Source organism: Stegodyphus dumicola, chromosome X1 (assembly GCF_044657685.1).
Source record: "Stegodyphus dumicola isolate Sdum_Otavi_A_Nest chromosome X1, ASM4465768v1".
Taxonomy (NCBI): domain Eukaryota; kingdom Metazoa; phylum Arthropoda; class Arachnida; order Araneae; family Eresidae; genus Stegodyphus; species Stegodyphus dumicola.
The window spans coordinates 255,971,411-255,996,926 of NC_140780.1; the positions used below are offsets into that span (position 1 = coordinate 255,971,411).

At 33.7% G+C, this 25,516-nt stretch overlaps 1 protein-coding gene across 3 annotated transcripts in view; it reads left to right on the top strand.

Annotated features, from left to right (window-relative positions):
• mei-P26 (E3 ubiquitin-protein ligase meiotic P26) overlaps window positions 1-25,516 on the top strand; it is an 82,072-nt gene that overhangs the window by 44,698 nt on the left and 11,858 nt on the right. For all 3 annotated transcript variants that reach the window (XM_085807558.1, XM_085807559.1, XM_085807560.1), the window contains 6 exons: window positions 69-287; window positions 3,499-3,708; window positions 4,405-4,894; window positions 11,991-12,251; window positions 22,556-22,634; window positions 22,717-22,912. In XM_085807558.1, the coding sequence (XP_085663684.1) occupies window positions 69-287; window positions 3,499-3,708; window positions 4,405-4,894; window positions 11,991-12,251; window positions 22,556-22,634; window positions 22,717-22,912 (1,455 nt within the window). The remainder of the gene's footprint in view (window positions 1-68; window positions 288-3,498; window positions 3,709-4,404; window positions 4,895-11,990; window positions 12,252-22,555; window positions 22,635-22,716; window positions 22,913-25,516) is intronic.

A 25,516-nucleotide genomic window follows, 5' to 3' on the forward strand; every position in this document is an offset into this window, starting at 1 on the left:
AGATCTGATTTTTATCACCTAATACTATTTGTTTATAGTATAGCTCAAAAACAACTATTTTATATTAGGTCCCTATTTGTAATGAATGTATGATTCTGGACCATAAGCAGCCTGAACATTGCTATGAAAAGGCTGTCGATGCTGAACAGAAACAGAGAGAGGAACTCAGGAACCTGATTTCTGAAAGTGAGAGTAAAGTACAGTTTTGTGAAGAAGCAGCATCTGTTCTTGATACTCATTTATCTGATCTTCAGATGCAGTATGATAATGCAAGGTCTTATATTGAAGTAAGCTATAGATTTGAAATGTTTAAAAAATCAACTTATTATTTTCACTGAATTAATGTAAATATTGTTTATTTTTGGAGTATTATGCCTTTTGAACTGTCACTAAGTTCTGCATTGTAATTAATATTATTTGATGGGTTTTTTTGATAACCTAGCAGTATTTAAAACTGCAGAATAATTAGGAAATAATGCAAATAAACTTACTCTGTTTCTGACTGTTGCCAGACTGCTTTACAAAGTGCCATAGACATGGTGCTAATGGGTACTCATGTTGGGATTCAGAACTATATCTCCTACAACTGCCTTAGGAGTCTCAGCACTGAGGGATAAAAACATGAGCCTGCCGGTTCCCGAACCCCAAAGGAACCGACTTATATAGTTAGACCAAGGAGGGCCTCAGTAGCGGAATAGCGCCTGGGCCATGGAAGTTCTAGATCCGCTGTACTCCATTATTCTGTCTAAAGCCTAGATGGGGTAGCCTGCACAGTAATAGCGGGTAGCATTGTTTGTTGATCAGTAAAATCTTCAGGCTCATAGCTGCACCGCATCATGAGACAGCAGGTATGGACTCATGGTGGGTTTAGGAGACTGCAAAATGTCTGTCACCCGGTAAGTGTTGGACTGGTCTTCAGCAAATGAGACTAAACAAACCATCTCCAAGATTGTTTTTGGTTGGATCATGCCTATAAGGAAATTTTTCAGAGAGATCTAGGTCATTTAACAAATTAGTTGGAACATGTACATAAGTATTGTCATTATTATCTCATATGTCATCTATCATAAAATGATGACAGAAGAAAAAATGATATGGCTCAAATTCTGTGAAGAATCGGCTAGCATCAACACTTGGCAGCTTCTGTGCAATCTGGCTGAAAGTGTAACAACCAGCAGTTATTTGGTAGTATTGGCAGTATACAAGCAGGGAACACTCTGGCTTATCAAGAAATGATTGACCTAATAATTAGAAAGCTGTTCTGAAAAGATATAATAACACAAGACAAACCAGAGCATAGTGCAGTGAGATGGCAGGTGCACAGTTGTAATAACTTAAATTCCGACTTCAATAACGAAGTTTGAGTGTCTCTGTCTAGTCTGGCAAAAAGTAAAGAAGCTCCAAGTTTCGACAGTCTCAGCCTAGAAACAATAGTTAAGCTGATAATGCCATTTCTTAGCTTTGAGGATGATATTTAATAAATGTCTACGCCACTTTCTGACTGCTTGGAAGAAGATTAAGTTTATCCTGTTCAACCCCCACACACACACACACACACACACACAAAAAAAAAAAAAAAAAAAAAAAAAAAGACGACCCCAAAGCATACAGATCAATCTGCCTTCTGCTGTTGGTGAGCAAGGCTTCGATAAGTTAATCACAGTATAAGTTTAATCACTCACTGAAGCTAACTACCCTGGTATATCTACAATTCAATCGAGAGCTGTTTTAGTGATAGAATACTCGTTAATGAAAGCAGTACTTGCTTTAAAGAACACAAGGTTATTAGACTTTGCCTACAAGGTTCATGTAGTGGCCCTCTATTTTGGAATTTACTAGCAGATACCTGCTTGAAGTTAGGGATGCCTGAAGTAGTTACTATGCAGGCATAAGCTGACGATCATGTATCACCTGTCTTGGGTCATAGCAGAGTGATCCTTGAATGCAATGCCAGAAAGGCAATTTACAAAAAAGCCATGGAGTGAGCATTATAAACTCCTATTCTATCTAAATAAAATAGGTAATAGGACACCTACATCAAATGGGATATTAATTTTGTACCAAGTGTGTGGAATCCTTATGCCGTCTGGGAGTGGTGTGGGACTCATGCCTGACTTTCGAAGCACACCTGGATGGGATTATGAAACAATCCCAAACTCATATGAACAACCAGATGGTTGTACTCAAGCCATCCAGCCATACTAAAAATGATATATTTGGGAGCCGCAGAAAGGTACGTACTTTTTAGCAGTGGCACGTGTTGCTTGTGTCTCTCAAACTGTCAGTTCAGAGGCTTGCTCAATTCTACAAAGACTTTTTTTTTGCTTCCAGTAACAAAAGCATACAAGAGTGCACCCACATTCAGTGCACAAGGTCTAGCAGGAAACCAGGTGGCAGCCGCAGAGTTTGCAAAGTGCCAAATGAGGTCATTGAACTAGCTCGTAACTAGTTGCTGTTACCTTCGATCCACAGGACTGAGTCCAAAGATGATCTCTGGCAAGAACATCCAGCTCTGAGAATAACCATACCATTAAGCATGAAAAAGCTGAAACGGGACATAATGGAAATCTACACAGATGGTTGAGGGCTTGAGGAATGCATTGTAGTGGCCTTCATACTACTGTGATATGGAGATTCCTGAGGAACATTATGGGTTAGGAGACCTTAACACAGTCTTCCAAGCAGAGCTTATTGCCATAAAGAAAGCTCTCATGGTGCATCCAATCCTGTAAGAGAACAAAAACTCCATACATATGGACAGTTTGTCATCAAACTCTAATCGCTGCCATTTTCTGATTAATGAAATTTTAAAAATTTGCCGCCAAGCTTTAAAATCAGACGGTAGAGATAAAATGGATTAAGGCCCACGTAGCCGATCGCTGAAACAAGTTGTCAATGATTGTGCGAAACACGTTGCCTTAAAGGATGAGCTCGATAAAAATCTTCGCATACCCATTATACTTGAGATTGTGATGAGTCATTTAATGAAACTGTAAGAGCAATTTGTAAAGCTATCGCCCAAGTAGACTGGGCAACATTGGAGTGCGTGTGCTGAGCAAAAACTGAAAAAAATTATGGGCATGTATCATATTATCTATGGCAAGATATTGTAATTTAAAAGATTTGTAGGAAATTCAGCATTTTTCTTTCAGTTATCGTGTAATGGTAAAATTTCTGGAGACCACCTGATAACAGTATGACCCTCTATACATTGTCTTTTTTCTGTTCTGTAGCATGCTCTGTGTTTTGTGATTAAAGATTTTTATATAGTAATCATTAAATTGAAATTCCTTAGAGATAATTTTGTATATGGAGATAATTTAATGCACAAGTGTGTAGTGATGGCTTAGTTTAAAATGTAATTTTTCATAACGTAATGAGTTTATTCAGTTGCATAATTATTATTATGAAACCTTTTGAACATTTTAAAAAAAATATTTAAAATAGTGTGTAATTAGTAAAGTTCACAAAGTCATCATTTTATTTTTATTTTTAAAGGAAACATTCCAGTCTTATAAAGCAATACTTGAAAGGCAACAAGAACAGTTATTAAAAGAATTGGATTCTATACATTCATCACAAGAGCTTCAAATCATGGAAACATTTCACAATGTTGAGAAGACAATCGAAAAGATTGACGATGCATGCAAGTTTGCTGAAAGACTGTTAAGTTGTGGTAACACATTGGAAATTTTAAGCTTAATTCATGTAAGTGGCCATACCAATTGAAAATATTTTCATTATTAATGAGTTATTAATGCTGCATAATAATGCTGATTTTCATGCTTAAACCACCTTTTTATCAGTGCCATCTGAAACAGCTCTTTGTCCATGTACAACACAAATTATATAAACAGTCTAACTAGCTTCCCCCTTTATTTTTTTAAAAAAGAGCATACTATAATAAAAACAAGCTCTGAGCCTTTTTGTTGGTAATATTGCACTGAAAAAGAAAAATGCATCACAACATGTACTGGAATTACACAGATGACTGTATAACAACTGCCTTGATCAAGGTTATTCCTTATCAGCAATAACAAAATAATTATAAGACCACAGACCAAATGACGCAGTATTAATATATTGTTTGTAAGTCATTGTATAGGCTAAAAAATTTAAACATAGGAGCTCCTTCAGATTTGCACTAGCTTCACTTTGAAAAAAATTAATTTTTGCGGTGAGTTTTGGCTTCTTAATTCTGTTTTGCTGATAACCTTTAAAAATGCATGAAATTGGAAATCAAAGTGCTTCTGTGTTTGAATAGTACTAGTTTTATTATGATTGAAGGCATTAAGTAAGATCATTAGTGTAAACTTTGCATAAAAGTATTAGCTTTTTATTTGTATTAAATTGTTTTATAGTAATTTTTAATTATTTGGCCAAAATTCAATTATTTTTTATTAGATTGTTGGAACACAGTTACTTTCTTTAATAAATAATACTCCAAAGCTTGATATCTCAGTCGGAATAGCATTTGAAACAGATGAAAAGAAATTTGAAGCTAGCATCCAAGAGCATTTTGGAAAAGTAAAAAAACCAGAACCTCCTGCGAAAAAAGAAGATTCACCAGTTTCCCAGAAGGCCTCTCCAATGCATTCCAGTTCATCTTTTGAAAGTGATGCATTTAGTCTATCAACTGGTGTAATTACTCCTGATAATACTTTGCCATCTTTAGATGTGGATTTGGCAAACAATATCGTAGCACAATACAATCTGGCCCAGTTAGCTGGCATGGCTGAGAGGAGCATTTCTCAGAGTTCTTCAAATGCCACTCCACCACCACTTAACCTTGCTGACCTTCTTACAACTGAATCTGATGTTACTGCTGCGCAGTTGAATGCAATAAATAATCTTACTGCTCTTGCTAAGATGGGTTCGATATCACTTAGCAATGGTAAGTTTTATTATTCTATGAATCCTTTTAGTTTTCTATGAAACTTGTATGGTATTTTATGGATATTTCTTTATAGAAAAGGAATTTAAGTTTATTTTTTAAGGATTATGCTAGCCTTTGAGCATTTTACTGTCTTTTTTTAAAAAAATGTAGTTGTAATGATTTAGTTAATTAAAATTTGCATTGAACTTCGTATTGCATAGGTTTTACTCAAATTGTTAGATAATTATGCCTTAAATCTTGTTTACATTCTTTTCTGCCCAAACAATGTGATTCATTTTCTTTAAATGTCAGTGGGTTTTTTTTTTTTTTTTAATGTTTGGGGGTGTGCGTAGCTTGATTTAAAAAGACCACAAATCATAAAATTAAATATGCAGTTGATGAACCCTTTTTTTAAAAAAAAAATCAAGAACGTACTACACAGTTAGCAATTGTTTCCAGATGATATGAGGTTGTGTTATTCTCCCAAATTTTTGTGCTTACTTTTGGTGACTGTCACCAGATGTCCTGAAATCGTGAAGTTATATATACAAAAATTTTAAATAATTTAAAGGAGTGATTACTAATTTTTATTTGCTAAACTATTTAAATGTTTGAAGCTGCTGCTAGAGTCATTAAATTCATCTGTCCAAAGGCATGTTCATACATGCATTTAAAAGAGGCATAAGTGATGTTAGAATTTCCTTGTCTGAATCCTGTTATGATGTCTGTCAGGAAGTAATGATTTTTTATGCAGGCTCATTATTTCTGTTTCACAAAAGGTTATAGGAAGATTTTTTGATCATGTTATACCATCAGCACCTTGGCTTATTATAGTGAACATTTGAGTATCATCTCAAGTGGGTCTGCACTTCAGAGCTTTCAGATTACCATAAAATTTTAATAAATTAATATAGTTTCTTTTAAAATACAATAATTGATAATTAATAAGATACAATAATGTTGATGTTTTGTCCCATTTTGTAATGAAACTCCTTTTAAATCTAAACTGTCAGAAAGTTCTGTTCAATAATGTTATTTCAAGTAATAACATGCATGCATGAGTTCACTTGAGATGTATATGGCAGTCTATCACTGCATTTTTAAGTGTCTTGTGATTATTAAGTAAGATGCAGTCATGTAAACATGCCTACAAAGTTAATTTGCAATACTATATTTTGTACGAATTCCAAGGAAGAAGAAATGCTGAAAAAGCATGTCGAAATTTCATGGCAGTTTTTGCTGGAGATGCAGTTTTAGATAGAACATGCAGGAGATGGTTCGAAAGCAGGTGATATCGTCCTTAATGATAAACCACACACTGAATAGTTATCATTGATTGATGACAATATTATCATGATCATGACAGGGCAAGATCTGTTTTTGCAATGACAAAGATTGCATAATAGCTTAATTCTGTTCAACAAACAATTTTGGTCATATTCAGAAACTAAGATTGATCTAAAAATATTCCAGATGGATGCCTCATGAGTTAAGTGAGAAAACTTTGCCCAATCATGTTGTCATATGCACATCTCTACTTCCTGGGAATAAAAATGAACCCTCTTTAGACTGGATGATAACTGGGGATGAAAAGGGATTACCAATGAAAAAGAGAAAGAGCATATTGTGAGCAACCTGCTCTCTAACCGAGTTTGAGCCTGAGTAAGAGAATGTGCTGAAGAAGTCTTCGATTTTCAACTTCACCTTTAGAAGACGAGGAAGCCCCTAGAGACAAGTGGACTAACACATATGGTTCATAGGAGAGTAACACAGTCCTACATCCTGAAAGAGCTTTTCAAAAAGGTATGTGTGAAACCAGTGAAAGTTGAGTCCCAACCATATCTCAGCCACTGGCCAGTATCTCATTCCTGCCCACAGAACTAAAGTTGCAAAGGAATAACAGGCTGCATGCTGTTCGTAAAGGCCAGGCGACGAGATGAAGTGAATGCACCTCTCCATATAAGAATTCAGTTAAGTACACAAACAAATCTGTTACATCTGCTTTGGAGTCGGAGCGATTTGAAGAGAAAAAGATTGTTACAAATTATCAATAAATGATTTGTTGAGGTCTTTAATTCATGTGACACAAAGTTGTACCCTAAGATTGGCACAGTACTAAAGTTAAATTTTGCGAAACAGGCTGTTAAGTAGTGTTACACCTCTGTTTTGGTCAAGTGTTACTGCAGCCCTATAATTTGCAACTGCCAAGAGTTTTTCTTACCAGTCTTTCTGAAATGGGTGATTAGCAATTTAAATATGTCTTTAGCAGTGACATCTGTAAATTCTGTTATATTAAGAACAAGTTCATTCATGTCTGGAAATGTGGTTCTTACATAAATGTGTGAACAACTGAATTATTGTAGTGCTTTTATCTAGAAGATTTATTTTATTATTCGATTAGTGTTCTTAGTGGCAAAGCTTTTCATGTCAACTATAATGCAGGTATTATTAGTAATGTGTACATAGACTGACTGTAAAAGCAGCTAATATTAATTTCTGCATCAAAGCCATGAAACATGATTGTTTTTAATTAGTTTATTTGTTCTATATATGTTGGTGATTACTTCCTTATAGTTTTCATAAACTGTGGTGCACATAATTTTCAAAGATTTAGTTTTTGCTCTTCTCAATGTTGAAAACTTTTCTTTTGGAGAGAAAGTGTTTAATCTCTGTCTTCATCTGTAGCACTAGTTGATGCTGAACCTACTGGTAAGAACTAGTCATGCCTTGCATTTTGCAGTGTGTATTCAAGGCACCAAATTCTTTGCAAGTTAATCTGTGAAGTAGTGTGGTGTCTTAGTGATTTGATGATTAAGGCCAAACTTTCATCACTAAGACAACACACTACTTCACAGATTAAACACTTATATAATACTTCGGAAATGCCATGAATGAAAATCTTAAAGGATTGTTGATGTGAACTAGAGATGCTGACAGCCACACTCGTGCATGTGCACAATCAGGAATTTCGGTATATACAAACTCTTTGTGCTTTTAGGTAAGATGCAAAAAAAATTGATTGCTTGCTGCTATCTCAAGATCACAACAAGGTTGACAATCTCAAAATGACAAAATAACAAAGCTCTATACCTATTATTGGAGCTATATGTTGCGTAAAGAGTACTTGTTTGTATTTGTCTCCCCTTCCGCAAAATGATGTTGGTGACTATTTCAGCCGTACTGGTAGCATGTTCGATACTTGTGGATGTAATTAAATATCTTAGTTATATAACTAATGTCTTTGCTTCCAGCAGAAGCTACATAAAACTTGAAAAAGATGGTACTTTTCCATTTTGCCGGCACAGGCGATAAAATCGCCGAAAATAGTACAGTAAATGCCAAACGAAATATTCTCAGTGGTAACCTTTTGCGCCTCATTTTCAAAACAAGTTGCAGCCATTTCTTATCAGATTGATTGTTTCTTTCAATACTCACATACAGTTACATAGAATTTTTACCATACAGTTCAATTTTATGCCGTAAGGACATTTGTGGTAATTGAGTCAGTTAGTCGAGGATTAAATTCATCAGTTTTATTGAGAATGTACTAGCGAAGTAAAGCACTGCGGTTTTACGTAATTTCTGAGTAAGGTATTCTTACGAATTGAAATAATTCTTGCATTTAAACTTTTATTTCGAATTAAGATATAACTTGAAATTAATGTAGATAATTACTGAGAGAATTATATTTTTGTAGTGTAGTTTGCGTGAGATGAAATCACTTGGAGTCACGTGATATGAACCTGCGAATCAGAGTGTTGTACCATCATTAATTTATTCTTAAATTAATGTCTTTTTATAAATTGTCTTTATTGGTTTTTTACAAAATTTTAAATGATATTAAAATGCCTTCAAAATAAAAAGTTCTTAGAAGGAACATTTTTTCTGTGTACACTGTGTTTTGTTGCTAATAAAGTCTGCTTGGCAAGATTTGCGCTGGCAAAATGGAAAAGTACCAGAGAAATCTTACAATATTCATAATACATTGCGAGTTCATTTAGTTCATTAATTTTTTTTTTTCCTTGCGTTAGATTTAAAAAAAAATTTTTAGGAGTATATGTACCCTGCATCTGCCACACAAAAAAAACACTGTAAAATGCTATTGTTACTAGTGTCGAATTTGTAGCTCTGCTATAAAATTTATAAGCATATCTGTAATATTCACTTGAATTTAAAAGCCAGTTTTCTGTAATATTCACTTGAATTTAAAAGTCAGTTTTTTAAATTTACAATTTTTTAAATGCAGCCACACTTTTCATAGTTATGTTTAGTAAGAGTTTATACTTGTTCATAAACAAAATGTACCAACAAATTTGGCAAAGCTATTTAAAGTATGAGATCATGCTTCAAAATCATACACAAATGGTGAATTACCTGAATTTATACATAACAAAAGATGAAGTATGAATTTAGAAAAAAAAAAAAAAAAATTCTCTGGTAGTAGAGTAAGTAATGAGCAATTGCTCCAGGCTGTCATAAAATGTTTTGATCAGCTTAAATTTTTCCCAAAAGATCTTATTTTGTAAATCTCATAGAATTCTAGAACATATTTACTCTTTTTTGAAAACTAACCTGTTTTGAAATGTTGTACTGACACATAGCCACTTTGTAACACTGCATAAAATAAAAGTGAAAAACATATCTATTCCACTGGTTTTTTTGGGAAAGGATTATATGACTTTTAGAATTTTATGCTAAAATAATAAAACTGGATGTGAATTTTTTATGCATCTTTAGCATAAACTAGTGTGAAAATGATATTCACATACCATATTTAACAAACTGCATATTGCCCAAAAAGCGTAATATGCCTTCATTTGTTCTCTTGAATGATATTACTTTGCTAAAAGTAAACTTTTATAACTCTAAAGGAAGTACTTTACATCTTTCAGCTGACATATATTAAAACTGGAGATATTTATTAAAGCAAAAACCTCTAATTTTTTGTGCTTATTCAAACTAAAAGTTTGATTGTTATCCTTATGATAAATTTGATTGCTATCTTAAATGGCAGCTTTTCTTTTAGATGAAGTTTTATTATGGTAAAAACTACTAATTTTTCGGTGCTCATTCTCTTTTTCAAACTGACAGTTTGATTTTCATCCTCATGATAAGTTCGATTGCTATCTTTAATGGCAGTTTTCCTTTTGATGAAGTTATCGTCTGATTATGTGTGACAAGATCTTTGAGAGTCAAATATATTTTACAAAAGACCTGTGATTCCTAGTTGTTGCTTATTTGAAATTGATTCTGGGAATATAATTATTGGTGGAAATGATAAATATGGATTTTTATAGAATTATTTACTTTGTGATATAAAGTGTTTTTTAATCTTTATGTAAAAAACATCTTCAGAAATTCGATAGTGTGAACTTTTTGTATCTTCATGGTATTATCATTTTTTTTTTTTTTTTAAATTCTTGTCTCATATCCATTGAGATACATAGTGTTTAGAAGAATAACCATTATGCATCAGAGTTCTGAATATTTAAATAGTTTGTCCTTTTCAAAGGTGTTTGATGCTCTTTTTTAAATGTAAGTAGTTTCATTGTGAATTAAAAAAAAAAAAGTGTTTGGAGAAATTAAATGTTATGCTACTGTGATAAAAAAATAATGTATTTTGTAGTACATTTTTTGTGTATGATTATATTTTTAAAAATTAAAAAGTATTAAAATACGTAACATGCTTTTTTTTTTGGCTGCCTGCATTTTGAATTTTATACTTTATGGACATAAGACTTTTCCTAATAGTTTTTAATATATTGCTGTCTTAAAGAATATCATCTGCCTTCATTTTTATTTTTTGGGTGGTGTTTATCAAAATACATTAATGTCTGTGAAAAATGCAAAACCATGAAAGACTTGTCTAAAATGAATGAAATTTATTCCACATGTTACTGATAGTGGTACAAATAAACAATCAAATTTTCAAGACAAAAAATAAATAAATAAATAAATGTCGGAAATCTGTATATTGTGTATGTGCCATGCTGAGCGATGAGAGCCTGTGCATGCCATCGCATTGAATCACACAGGTTCTGAATATAATCCTGGGGAATGGCATTGCATATGGCTTTGAATTGGTGCTAAACTTCAGTCTTACTCTGTTCCCCAACAGCTGTAGAAGCGAGTCACTGACTGATAAAATATCATACATGTTCATTGGACAACAAAATCCCATAAATAAGGATGCCACAGAAGAAATGTAACTTGTACCCTAAAGAAGGCTTGTGCAGCCTGAGAAACGTGTTTACGGCATTATTCTGTTGAAATACAATGCACAGAATGTGTCGAAGAATGGGGAGGACCTCTGGGTCCGCAACTTCCCTTAAGTAGTGCTGAGGTTGCCCGCAGTCTCCACTAGATGGGATTGACAATTATACCCAGGAGCTCCCCACACTGTGATGCCAGCCTTTTGTGTAGTGTGATGCTGGGAATAGACGTTTCCACTCTGTAATATCTTACACATACTCTTCTATCACTATTCCAGATTGTAGCGAGATTGTAAAGAAACCCTTATATGCAGTGATGAAAAATGGAGCTAGACAACACAGCACCTGTAGCCATGCTCCAGTGTTGTGCTAACACACGAGAGGACGCTGTAATCCTCCATCACAGCTATGCAGACCCGTGCTGTTGCGTTATTGTGTTGTGTCCAACTGCCAAGATGTGGCTTGTTTGGTTCTCTTCTGTTCATTTCTCCAAAACACGCATCGCTATGTCATTAAAATCCGTGCTGGCTGAAGTTGCTCGATACAAAAGTTCACCCTCTGGTATACTGACTATGTGGCCTCGTTCGAATGCTGTTAGTTGTTGGTATGAAACTCTCTGCTGTTGTTGGGGCATATTGACCATTGATTAACCACAGACAGATGACGAACAGATTTTAGCGTAACTTTACAGTCCTTTATAGCCATAGAATAGGCATCCATTTCTTGTTCCATGCATGTGCAATTGTTTTGTAATTAATTTCATGTCGTACCTCACTTTACAATTACGGTAAGTTTGGTTGAGTTTGTATAGTTCTTTCATGTAGTTGCATTTTTGCAAACATTAGTGCAAGTTGTTTTTGAACCTTTTTATTCATTAATCTCTAACACATTCTTTAAAACAGGCCAAACTTCACTAAATGGACAGCTTGTGTCGGGACTGAATCTTCATTCAACGCAAATGCCTAATTCTCCTCCATCTGGAAATCAAGTTATGAGAGTTATGAATTCTCCATCTCCAATTGAGGGTCTGGAAAGCCTATTGGGTAACAGTAGTATTGTAGGTTCAGGTTCTAGAGTTGGAAGCCCTCTGAATGGTCCTGTATTAAATGGTGGGTCTTTTCTAACACACGGAGTGCATAGTCCTCCTATATTACCCCCATCTGGTACGTATATTTTTATAATAGACTAATTGAATCATCTTGCCCAAACTTTTAAAGCATTGCCTTGTGTATGTGATATAAAGTAAAACTTTCATATAATACTTAATTGCTCCTTCTGTGTAGCATTATACAGTACAAAGTCTGTAATCCGGACGTCCATTATCAGGAATGATCTGTAATCCGTACCTCAAAGCCACAAATTTTTTTTTGTATGCTTTACGCAGGTGCATAATGCTTTTACGTACGCTCGTTTAGCACAAAAAACGAAGCAACTTAAACAACTTATTGAAAGAAATAATTAATAAAGTAAACAAATAAATATTAAGCTTTTTTTTTGTAAAATTTGATACCCTTTAGATCATAATTGCTCTTTATTTCATAAATTACGGTTTCATATTTTTAACTGTATAATTTCTGCATGCCATCTTACCAGATTTAAATCCGGAATCGCCGAAGTCCCGACAAGTCCGGATTACAGACTTTGTACTGTGTATGTAAAATACTGTTCTTAATTGTTGCATCTTTGAGTTTTATATAATTCTAGAATAATTTCATGAATACAGTTTAAAGTAAAAAAACAATATTCAAATAAGTAATTAAAATTCATTTATGTTATGTCAATTGTTAAGATTTAATAACTGACATATTTTTAAAATTACTACTTGAAAAAGTCTTTTGTTTCTTTTTATTTTTTAAAGCCAGAAAATTTATTTAGTTTTATTTATCAATAATAAGTACTTCTGTTTAAATGCAGTACAGTCAAATATCCTGTAAAGAATGATTTAGGTATTATTATACTTTTTACTTCATGAATGAAATTAGGTCTTTGTAAGAATTTAATTTTTTCTATTTAATTAAGAAAATTTCTTTGAAAATTAGGAAAATATGCCATACAGCACACTTATTATATTAATCAAAAATCTTGCATGCATTTGAAATTTTGTAAAGATTAATGAGGCATAAGTAAAGAATTCAGTACTTGCGTATTAAATCATTGCTATTTTTACATCCCAAGTAAGAAAATGGACAAACTTGGGAGGAAATGTCTTAACGTTATCCATCTCTTCATTGATTAATTGCGAAATTGATGTGTACTGGAAAATAGAAATTACCAATCACAAATTTCATGCCTGCAAAAATTTAGTTTCCTTCTCACTAATAATATGGATGATACCTTCTTCAAAATCTTAGGTTTCTATTTCAGTCATTCCTTTGTTAGTTTTTCATTTTTATATTATGCTTTTTATAATCACATTTATGAATAAAGAATGTTATGTTGTGCAGTAATGGTTGAATAAAGTAAAATATCAATTACATTTTTTTTAATTAATTTCTTCGCCAATGTTTACTGAAAGAAAAATTTGATTGAGAAACTTGATTGATATAATTTCTGTGATGCCAGTCTACTAGTGTGTGCTACCATAGTATTTATCAAATGTGAATCAAAGCAGGTTGTGTCAATATAATCATTACAAGCCTGATCAAGAATTACTCCTATGAAGAAGAGTACCATACCAAGATGGGAACTGCAAGCAGCTACAATTAGAGCTAAGTTGCATAAGTCAGTGGTGGAAGCTCTTAAAAACTGAAAGATACAGAATCATTCTTTTAGGCAGACTCAACAACGATTTTCACTTGGATCTGCCGTGATGAACAGTGGTCAGTTTTTGTCAGTAACAGGGTAAGATAAATAAGACAACTGATTTCCTCAGAGCTATGGAAACAGAATGTATGGAATTTTGTCGCAAATTCAACAGTCAAGGAAATGAACCAGAAGTTTCAGTGAAGAGGGAAATATACCTTTAATTTTCATAATGTGTGTTCAGCTAGAAAATAGATACTGGTTTTATAAATATGGGCCTGACTTAGGCCTGGAAAATAGAAAATTAGCAAATTACGAAATATAAAATAGTACTTCATTATAAGCACTGTGCAAATGTACTTTGTTATCTTCATAATAAGTGTTAAGCTGGAAAATAGATACTGGTATTGTAAATATGGGCCTGACTTAGGCCTTGTTTTAGATTTCAGAGTTTCTTCAATTAAATAGCTCCACTAAGCCCGAAGTACACTCATTACAAAGTACATTTCCATAGTGCAATGTTTGGTTAAATATTATAATTAAGAATAGTCAGATTCCAAAAAAATGTGTCCAGGGTTATTCGTCCTGCGAGAAATGTATAGTAGGTGAAAACAGGTTATTATAACTATTCTTGGGAAAGTGTTGCTGCATATCAAAGAACTGCAAACAGTGCTTTGTGACTGTAATAATTAACTCTCAACCTCTAATTTACATTTCTGAAGATCAAAGTAATCCAGTTCTCTTGGCTCCTAATGTGTGCCTGAATTATGATGATGGAGTTGGAGTACCTGATCTAGACTTGAGAAAATCACAAGATCTCAATAAATAGTTAAAGTACAGACTAAGGTTGAGAGAAGTATTACAGCAAAGAATTTGTAGTGAATACTCAGCCAGCTCAAGATGGATGTCAATAAAACATTGTCAAAGAAGATAAATGCCGATGAACACTGTATTAATCGGAAGTGATATAAAAAACATTTAGATTTGCCATTTGCAAAAGTGATAACACCTTATCCCAGGCCATGATGGCTAAGAATTATGCATGTTGAGACAGCATCAGTTATATCGTTATGACCAATTCAAAGAATCTGTACATTAAAGAAATAGTTGGACATCGAAATGCTGCAGAAAACTTAACTCGCTCCAAAAGTTACAAGAGCCAGAAGGCAACAAAAAAGTTAAAAGAACTTTGCGAGACTCTACCAAAATGATATGTATGTTACGGGATTAAAACTCCTAAGAGACCAAACTTATAAAATTATTATTTGTAAAGAATTGTAGTTATGTGATTCTAGTACTTTAGATTTTATACTTGTTTCTTTTTTAACTTTAGAATTAATTTGTAATACAAAATATAACACATGCTACTTACATGCATAAAAATAAGTTACATATAAAAAAATAATATAAACACTTTAGTTTTTCTTAAACAGACAAAGAAATTTTAAACACAATCAATGTATAAATTCATTTCTTTTACAGATGCATATTTTACAAAATCTGATAATTTCAATTTAGTTACTGTAATTTTACATAGATCACTTAGAGTATTAAATTTAGCAATATCTGGAATAAATCTTAGAACAATATTTTTCATAGAAGAGCATCTAAATAACAGATGCTCAAGATCGACATGCCACAAGGACAGGTGCAGTTCTTAATCTAAAACCTATTGTAATGTGGAAAATGTCCCTGATTAGTTAAGGCTTGGTTACGGTACTTGTCACTTAAGCATCTTCTCTCACTTATAGTTGAGATTAAATTATATATGAATTTTCCTTTAGAATCTGAATCATTCCACTTTGCTTGCTAAAGAGTCAAACTTCTTTTCAATAAGGATTTCAAACTATCAAAGGAAGTCTTTACTTCAAAATCATTGATTTGATTTTCAATGGTAGCCTTTGCCAATCTCTCTGCTAACTTGTTACCAATAGTTCCAGTATGACTCTTTGTCCTAAAGACTTTAATATCTCTGGAAGTACTAAGAAAAATGAACATATCTTTTAACTGCTTAATTAAATCGTTACTTGGACAAACGTCCGTAATTGAAACAATTGCACTCTCACAGTCGCTATAGATTTCTACAGGATCTTGCGTAGAATTAGAAATAAGCCAATATAAAGTCTCCCACAGGGTCACTACCTCTGCCTGATAATCTATATGTCCTGTGTATGCTTAGTTCCTCCTGTGAGAACGCACGGAAGACCGGACCAACATGACCATTTAATTTACATCCGTCTGTAAAAACAGTGTAGCCTGTCATATTAGGGAGGCCTTTATGCCAATTTAACTTTTTCAATAAAGCCAAATGATAGTCGAATCCTTTCTCAAAGTCAAAATCTCTAACTGAGAAGACCTCACTGAAGCAACCGACAGTTTTATTACCAGCTTTTAATTTACAGATAGCATATTCTTTTCCTGCTAAAATATCGATCGGAAGACATCCATCCAAAATCTGAAGGGTCACTGTGAAAACAGATCTAGAACAGAATAGAAGAGAAACACGCTAGTGTGACAATTAAAATGGCAATAACATCCTTGTAGTTAGCGTACATATGTTAAAACACTCAATCGATTTTGAGGGCAACTAAAGGGGCCTCCTCATCAGGAGAATGAAATTACTAGAAAGAAAAAAAAAGAAGAAAAATAAAGCATTGGCAAAGGAGTCTCGGACACACGTGGTCGTTATCAGCACACACGTGGTCGTAACTGGATTTTGAATCAGATTTAGAATGGCCGCCTACTATTATTGAGCCAAGCTGATCAAACCTATAACACTTAGAAGACTAAAACGCAAACAAATCAAGGAAGTCCAAAAATAGGGAGCAAGGGGCAACCACACCTTCACACATCAAGACTGAACCTTGAAATAAAGGGAAAGCCTGTGTGTTAGTAGTTTTAGTCTATGTATTATAGGTTTGATCAGATAGCCTGGCTCAATAAAAGTGTGTATCTGATTCAAAATCCAGTGTAAATCTGATTCAAAATCTGGTTATGACCACTGTAAAATAGCCAGTTTTTCAAATTACCCATACACCTGTTTACCCAGAGCATTGTTCTGCTTGAATTTTTTCATCTTCTTTTTCTTACAGATATCCACTATTGAATCAGTAATATCTTTAATATAAATATTTAAATCAGAAATATTTTCTGAATTTTCTTGGGAAACTTCATTTATAAAGTTATACAGTTCTGTATGAAGATTTAGCTAATTTAAATTGCAAATATAGAAATGTTCAAATGTCTTTTCTCTAAGTTGTTTAAAAGGCCAATTTCAATGTTCCGATGATCGCTACATGAGATATTCATAGAGACAGACCTATTCAAGCCAAAAGATCTTGCAATGGTCAGGTTTATCCAGCTTTTGCCTCTGGCACTGGAAAATGTAGCCGGGCTATCAGGACTATCAATAACGTTCAAATTGTTTGTCGAGCAGAATTCAATTATAGCTTCACCTCTTGGATCTATTGAGTGATCATAAGAACCTCATAGGGGACTCTTAGCATTGAAATCTGTATAAATAATCATTTCTGAATCTTCATGCGAATCAGTATTACTTTGAATACAATATAAATAGTCACTTAACTCTTTCGCATCGAAGTCGCCCAAAGCGCCCTAGCATTCAGACATCGGCTCGACGCCCGAAACGCCTGAATAATTTCCTACTCAGTGCTTTCCCCCATCACGTTACTGCATTACTCATTGCTTTCAGGTGTTGTTAAATCACACGTCAATCATTCTTTGTTGTCAATTTCCTTGTTTCCTTTGTTCCTTCCTTTCCTTTGCTTACTGTCAGTGTTTAGCTTTTGATGCCCAAAGTTGCAATCCCAGTGTCAAAGCGTCGAAGAAAGAAGTTCTCGCTTTACTTAAGTAAGGCTATTGTTAGCGCTGTAGTATTCAACTTGTCATGGGGGAAGGAAAAGCATTCCAGGAGAAATTCTTAGATACGGGCGTTTTCGATGTTTGGGAAATTGAGATTTTGTCCTCTCTCGATGTGAAAGAGTTAAAGCATCATGTGGGGGGCAATATACTGAAACAAAAACTATGTTTCTATTAATGATCATTTTAATTGCTACTGTATTTGAGGAAGCATACAAAAGCATTGCTGGAAAACTGTCAAACAGAACAATTGCCACTCGTGGATAATTTTTGTCATAAGTCTGCAATTTCATCGGAATTCCTCGAACTTGACGTAAGGTTCTTGAATCGGGGCTATTTTTATAGCCTCTTTCAATAGCTTTAATATATAATTGATTTGCAGCAGCTTTAGCGTGCTATAAATTTATCTGAACCATTTTCAAGTCTTCATCACTTCTTCTAGCCATAATTAGTAAGCCTGGTTAAAAGAGCCATTTGTTGTTTGTGATAGTGACAGATAGTTTTTATTTAAACTAGAATGATCAACACTTAGCTTCAATTTATACTTTTCATTTACCTCTGCAATTAATACATTTTGGAGTAGATTTACACTCCCAATGTTTATGTCCTTGGCACATATTTGTGATTCTAGGCATTTTGTAGGAAAATGCCCATATTGTATTAGAGTCTTCCAATACAGTTTCTAAAGAACTTAAAATTCTTCATCCATCTGGTAATGTAGCAGTAGAGTAAGCAATAGAGTCAACAGGCTCTGTCTGAATTTCTTGACATAAAGCTCTTGTCCAGCCCGTACCCTGGGTTAATCTCTTTTAAGATAGTATTTTGAAACTAACTTGCTACAGACTAGCATTTTCTGTAAATAAATATTTTGTTACTCTTATGAAAAGTATTTTTTCTTGCCACAGAACATAACTCAGTTGAATGTTTTAATGAAAGTAAACGATTGTAGTATTTCCATAGTGCTTCATCATATCAATCCTGTACTATAAATCAGGGGTACTTCATTTGAAAATTTAGGACTTTTGGTATTTTTGTCTTCCCTTGACGAATGGGTTTAAAAAAGAGATTTCCTCCCAATTAATGTTGCTGAGTGGTATTTCTTTGTGATTTACTGGTATGCTGTTATGCAAAAAATTAATGACAAAGTTAAGAAATTAGCTTATCAGCGGAACAAAGAGGCAGAATAGAGTGAAAGACCAATCAGGACATCGACTAGGGTGAGGAATGGTAACACATGCACATATATGCAGTTAGATGGTAATGCGGGAATGTCGGACAGGTATAAAGATTGCTGGTGGTGTTGAGCTTAGCATTTCTGGGAACCTATTGCATTCAAGAAATGCTAAGCGTATATCAGTTTAAATGACGTCGAGCTGCTACCTCAGTGTGAAATGTTGTAGATGAAGTCCGTATAATTTTATCTGAGGTCGAATCATTGGAAAGATTGAGGAAGGTTTAGGTGCCACTTTGGTAGACAGTTGCACGGATTTTGGCGAGTAATACTACTTAAGGTAAACCCGTTGCTGGATAAGTTATTTATGGTAACCGATACTTTTTTGTCATTTTATTTTAAAAATAATGCGTTTTATTATGCATAAGTTCCGTGTTTTAAATATTATTTATGGGTTTTAAATATCAAAAATCAATTTAATTTTGCATTTTTATTTGAAATAAAAGTTTTATTGTTTATGATATTTAATGAAATTTAATGTTGTGGATGATGTAATCAATGACATCACCTTACTTTAAAAGTAATTAGTTTTAATATCTATAAATTTAATCTAATGTTTTAAACATTATTTATGGCTGTTAATATTAAAATACAATTTAATTTTGCATTTTTTAAAAAAATGATTTTATTATGTATGATTATTTAAATAATTTTAATTCTAGGTGTGATGTAACCAGCTCTCTGGTTATAGAATATTTGTGCATTAACAAGCTGTAATCAGCTCCCTGATTGGTTACTGAAAATTTGTGCATTACCGCGCCATTTTAAAATTTAATTCATATCTTCGAATTCCTTGAAAGATGAATGTTGTTATTGGTAAATACCAAGAATTATTGGTATCGGAATAAAAAATTGTCCTTTGTACTTCAGGGAGGGGCAGTTAAAGGATCTTCGAAATCTTAAAAACAATACCTATTGGAGATTTTTTCAATTTTTTTTGTTATTTTTAATTTTCATTATCCATTAATTTGGCTCTAAATTGCTTTATCTATTTATAATTTTTTTTATTCCTGCCCTTGATATTACATTTTTCAAATTTTTTTCATTGATATCTAAATTATGATTCCAATTTTTTTGTCGTACTTATCAATAAACGACAGGTTAAATGACTAAAAAAAATGTAAGTACATATTTTTCTTTTATTTTAAAATTGTATACTTCAATTTTCGTTAAAAAATTAATACATTATTTTCAAAAATTGCTGAGATAATTATTGTCACATATGTTTTAATTTTAATTATATTCTATGTAACGTATTTTAAAGTATCTGAATTTAGTAATATTTTAAATCTTTTAAATGTTGGTACGTTTTTAATTCAATATTCAATTTAAGTAATATTTTAATCTAATCAAACATTGGCACAATGTTTTTATAGCGGTGTTTTTATTCTTTTCCTTTGCTATATAAAAGTAATAATAACCTTACTTTAGTATTTTATACTCATAACAAATATATTTATTTACTCTTGGCTGCCATCTTAAAAAACGACATTTTCAACAAAAAAATTAATCCGTTACTTTTAAGGATATATATATATATTTTTAAAGTTTCGAATACTTTGCATAAAAATAGCATTTTTCAAGATGGCTGACGATTGTAAAAACTGCGCCAACATAAATCGCCAAAAATGCATGCAACCGTCTACCAAAGTAGTACCAAGGTCGAAATGTGGCTGCAGAGTTCAGGATTGCTCACAGCATGAATTCACGATTTTGGAAAGCATTTCAAACTGCAGGAACAGCTGTGTGTCTGTTCAGCAGTTTCGTCCATGAGGAACTATGGCAGCAGACGACAGTTATATTGCCCTATGGGCAAGAAGGAACAGGTGGCATTCAACGAGAGAAATATCAAGACACATGGAACTGGTGATTGCCAGACCGATATAGCGTTATACCGTGTCCAGGAGGCTACACAATGGTGGTCTGCTTTCACAACATCTACGGTATATACCATTAATACCTACTCATCAGAGAAGATGTTTTCTGTGGTGCAGAGTACACCAAAATTGGACAGATAATCAATGGGGGCAAGTACTTCATACAGATAAGAGCAGATTTTTTTTTTTCAGTAGCAATTTTAGACGCATACACATCTGGAGAAAGCTAGAAACATGTAATAATCCCTCCAACATCATCAAAAGTTCCGATTTCGAAGTTGTGGAGTTTTCATTTAAGGAAGCATCATGCTTGGTAGCCGCACCGATCTTCACATCTTTCGAGGAGGTTCCGGCAGTAGGGTCCAATACTGTAACGAGATTCTCCTTTCTTATGTGCATCTTTTCAGAGGTTCTATGGGTCCTCAGTTCCTTTTCATGAGTGGCAACGCCCCACCTCATCGCACAGTTGCTGTTGGAGAGTGGAACTTATGGATTGGCAGGCTAGCTTTCTGAATCTAATCCCATTAAGCATGTATGGGACTCTAGGGATATGCATGGCAGCACGTAACTTATATCCAGTAAAGATTTCAGAGCTGCAATACACACTACAAGAGCGATGTGCAACAATGCTTCAACAACACTCGTACACCTCATGAACAGCCGATGTGAAACCTGCACAGAAGTCAAAGATCATATCCCCTACTAAAAGTTGAATGTTTCTTCCTGGGCAACTGTCACATGGGTGTTTCATCCTTCTGTCGTATTGTGCTCCATGCTATTTTTTCAGTAAAGTTCCTTTTTATTATTTTGATTTCATTTTTGGGAAATTTTGCTTCCATTACCCATGTTCTTACGTCTTGGGGATCTTATAGTGTTATTTGTGTTGATTTGGTAAGCTTTTGCATAATGTTGTATTAAAAAACCCGTCTCATCCTTAATTTTTTGCACACCAGTGTATGTAACATTCTGTAATTTATAAATTTATGGCATTTGATATGCCTAAAGAATTTTCAAGCAAGTAATTTTAAGGTTTCAATGCAAAAATTATGTTCTTCTAATCACGTTTTATTACTTTAGAATCATAATCAAATAATCTTAAAAAATTTCATTGAACTAGAATTTTTAATTGATGCAAATAATGTTACAGGTTGTCTATTTGCCAGCACTGAAATCTGCCACTGTTTTCTATAACATGAACTGTAAAAAAAGATGAATATTTTTAATGTATATCGATCTATACTTTTCTTGACAGTATGCACAGTAATACCTGTCAATCAGTTAACATCAGAAACCTTTTTCTAATTTGACCTTTCATTTTTACTTGTGCAGAGTTGTGAACATTTCCCTCTTTATTTTGTATATGACCTCTGAACATAACCTCAAATTTAAAAATAAAGTATCACAGTCACATTTTGTCATAGAGCATCTTAACTTTGTGCTTTATTTTTTAGAATGATTTTAAATACTTACTGAATAAAAATATAAAGGTTATACAAAAATAAGATATAAAGTTTTGCAAAATTAAATTCAAAAATGACAAAATGTGAATATGCAAAAGTTAAAATATTTTTGTATGTGAAAGTATAATTGTACCATCAATGCCTGCGTAAATAAAATATCTCTAAGACTCCTGTTGTCAGTGTATTTGTATATATATATATATATATGTATGTAAATTTTTTAATATCTGTTGTGAATGATGATACATCTGAATATTTTTCCCACAAATTTTCCTCAGCTTTGTCACCTATGACTGGGCAGACTTATAATCCAGCTCCAAGGAGTTCATCTGTGAAGCTTAGCACAATGCAGATCAGGTATATTAACAGTTGCTTATTTCCTTTGCTGTCTGTGCATATGGTGTTATGACACGTACCTGATTATGCCTTATTCTCTAAGATGCAAGTTTGGTCAGTTGGGACCTGGTAAAAGTCAGTTCAGCTCTCCTCATGGCTTTTGTCTTGGAATTGAGGAAGAAATAATAGTAGCTGATACAAATAATCATCGAATTCAAGTTTTTGAGAAAACTGGTGATTTTAAATATCAGTTTGGTGTTGCTGGAAAGGAAGAAGGCCAGTTATGGTATCCTAGAAAAGTAAGAAAAGTTTATTTCAGTTTGCTTTCAGCTTGTGAGTTAATTTTTTAAAATTCATTAAAAGTTACTAAATAAATCATGCTTTACTCTCAGCTTGTGAGTTTCAGCAATATATTGTGAGAGAGGCATGCTGAATTTTTAATTGATGCAAATAATGTTACAGGTTGGCTATTTGCCACTGTGTTCCCACAAAAGTTTATCTCCTCCTGCCAAATCAGAAATAAGTTTTTAAAAATATTTTTGCCATGACTAAAGCTTCCTTTTTTTAATTAAAGGAATCAAAAATTGTCCATTGTTGAAACATATTGTTGGGTTTTTTTCTTTTCTGACACCAGTTGTTACGACGTTATTTTCTTTCTTCACATTCGTACGGGGTTCTTTTGGATTTTGAGTGAATAATGACGACACTGCTGAAGTCTCGAAACGCACTTTATTGGCCAGTATTGTCAGGACAGCTCCAAAACACGTTTTACAGTCGTCGGTTAATTACTATAAACACGCTGACACGATCAGCGACGCAGCCTTCAGGTTATCAGGCTATCGCGATGGAGATAGCTTCCTGCAAAGTACCCGACTCTGCTGCTTTCCGGAGTACAGCTCCCGACTCTGCTCGGTCGTTTTCGGAACTCCACGTACTCTTGAGACTCTCCACGCTACAACTCGCGATGCACTCGACGACACTCAGAGCACGGCTCCTGACTCTTCGGTTCAGTCGTTCCCAGAGCTCAACACACTCTCTCGATGATGCACTAACCACGATACACTAACAGACTCCTTCGGTGCACTCGACGACCCACTCGGCACTCGCTGCCCGCTTGTCAACTCGATCAACTCCACAGGGATTGACTCGCTAGACGAGACACACTCACTCTCGATGAGAGACACACTAACTGACTGCAGATCAGCAGGTTTTATATAGCTTTCGGCTTGAGTTCAAGAACATTCTAGGCTAAACCAGTAAGAATTCGTTCCAGAAGGTTCTCCAACCGTCCGTGGTATATTGCCAATTTTGTCGCCAAATGTGGCAACCCTAAAACTGCTTTGCAAAGAAGCCATCCTACCGTGCCTGTACATTTCGTAACAATATTTTGAAGTATTGGTGTTCATTTCGTAAAGTATTAACACTACATGCAGATTAGAAGCCAAAAGAAATGGACATTAAGTTGTGCTAAAAAATGACATTGAATGGCATAAATAAGACATATTGTGGTGATTGTTAATTCATAGAATAAAATGCCAAATTAGACCATTGTTTCTTTAATATACAAGTTGAAATTACTGCAATTAATCGAATAGTTTTTATTTCACAAAATCTTAGGAGTGTTATCTTTCATTACATGATTTATTTATTTTTGGTTGTGTGTGATGTTCAAATTATGGTTCAACATACCCCATCACTACACGATTAACTGTCACAACAGCTTTTTGATATTTCTGTGCTGAAAACATATACCTTCACATCCTGTCTGCCAGTGCTGTACATTTTTCTTCACTCATATTTTAATTCGTGCATTGTTATTTCATCACAATCTGACTAATGCTGTAGAGAGCAAAGTTTTTCAATTATAAACCCTATTTTCTTTTTACCATCCTTGCTGCCCATTCATTATCCTATTGTTAATGCTTATCTGTTATGGAAGTATACCCCTTGAAAAAAGAGAGAGAAAATAGCAAAGAAATCTGCCTAGCATCTAAAACATCAGTATTTATTTTCACTTTAGAGGAAAGTAGAAAGAACGGAATACTTTTCTGTTAACAGGGCAAACATAACATTAGTGCAAAATCTAACTAAAGGTGGCAACTTTAACAATATGTAACGCTTCTGCTGTAACTGTGTTTGATGTATTCAGTGCCAAATCTGTACAAGTCTCTATGTCTTTTAAGGATAAAAAGTTGCTGTATGCACAGGAAGAACTGCATCATAAATAGCTGTGCAATGTTTAATGTGCACAATGCCAAGGCTGCTCTGTGCAATTAACATCCGAAAGTATCATAAGTAGCAGAAAATATCCTGTCTTTGAAGGTCAGGAAGTGCAAAAACGCATGATGTTTGTCTTAGCAGATACAGAATGCTATCTGTTGCTCAAGTGAAATGTTCCTTTCTAAACTGTGAATATATATCTGCTTATAGGTTAACATTTCTGCATTTTGTAGTGTAAATTTTAATTGGAAATGCATAGCCATCTATTGTCTGCAAAATGATAATAATGTATGATAATGTATTTTCAGAGGTATAATTAGTTTTTCAAAAAGTAATTTTAAAGTTTTGGTGTCTGAATAGACTACTAGGCTTACCTTGTTGTGTTATTCCAAATTAGAATTTGACAGCTTGAGTAAATTTACTGTACTTTAACTAGTACTTGTCAGACTCTCATACTGTGAATTTTATAGTTGTCAGACTCTCATACTGAGTATTTTATAGTCTCATACTGTGTATTTTATAGTTTGATTATATGGCCAGCACATATATTTTCCACCCCCAGCTGCATACTGTGTATCGTATGAATTCTGGTGTATATTAGCTATCATTTTTGATATTGCTTTGGATAAATTTAATAAACTGTAATGTATTGTAATCCTGTTTCATGCCATTATCTTTGGTCT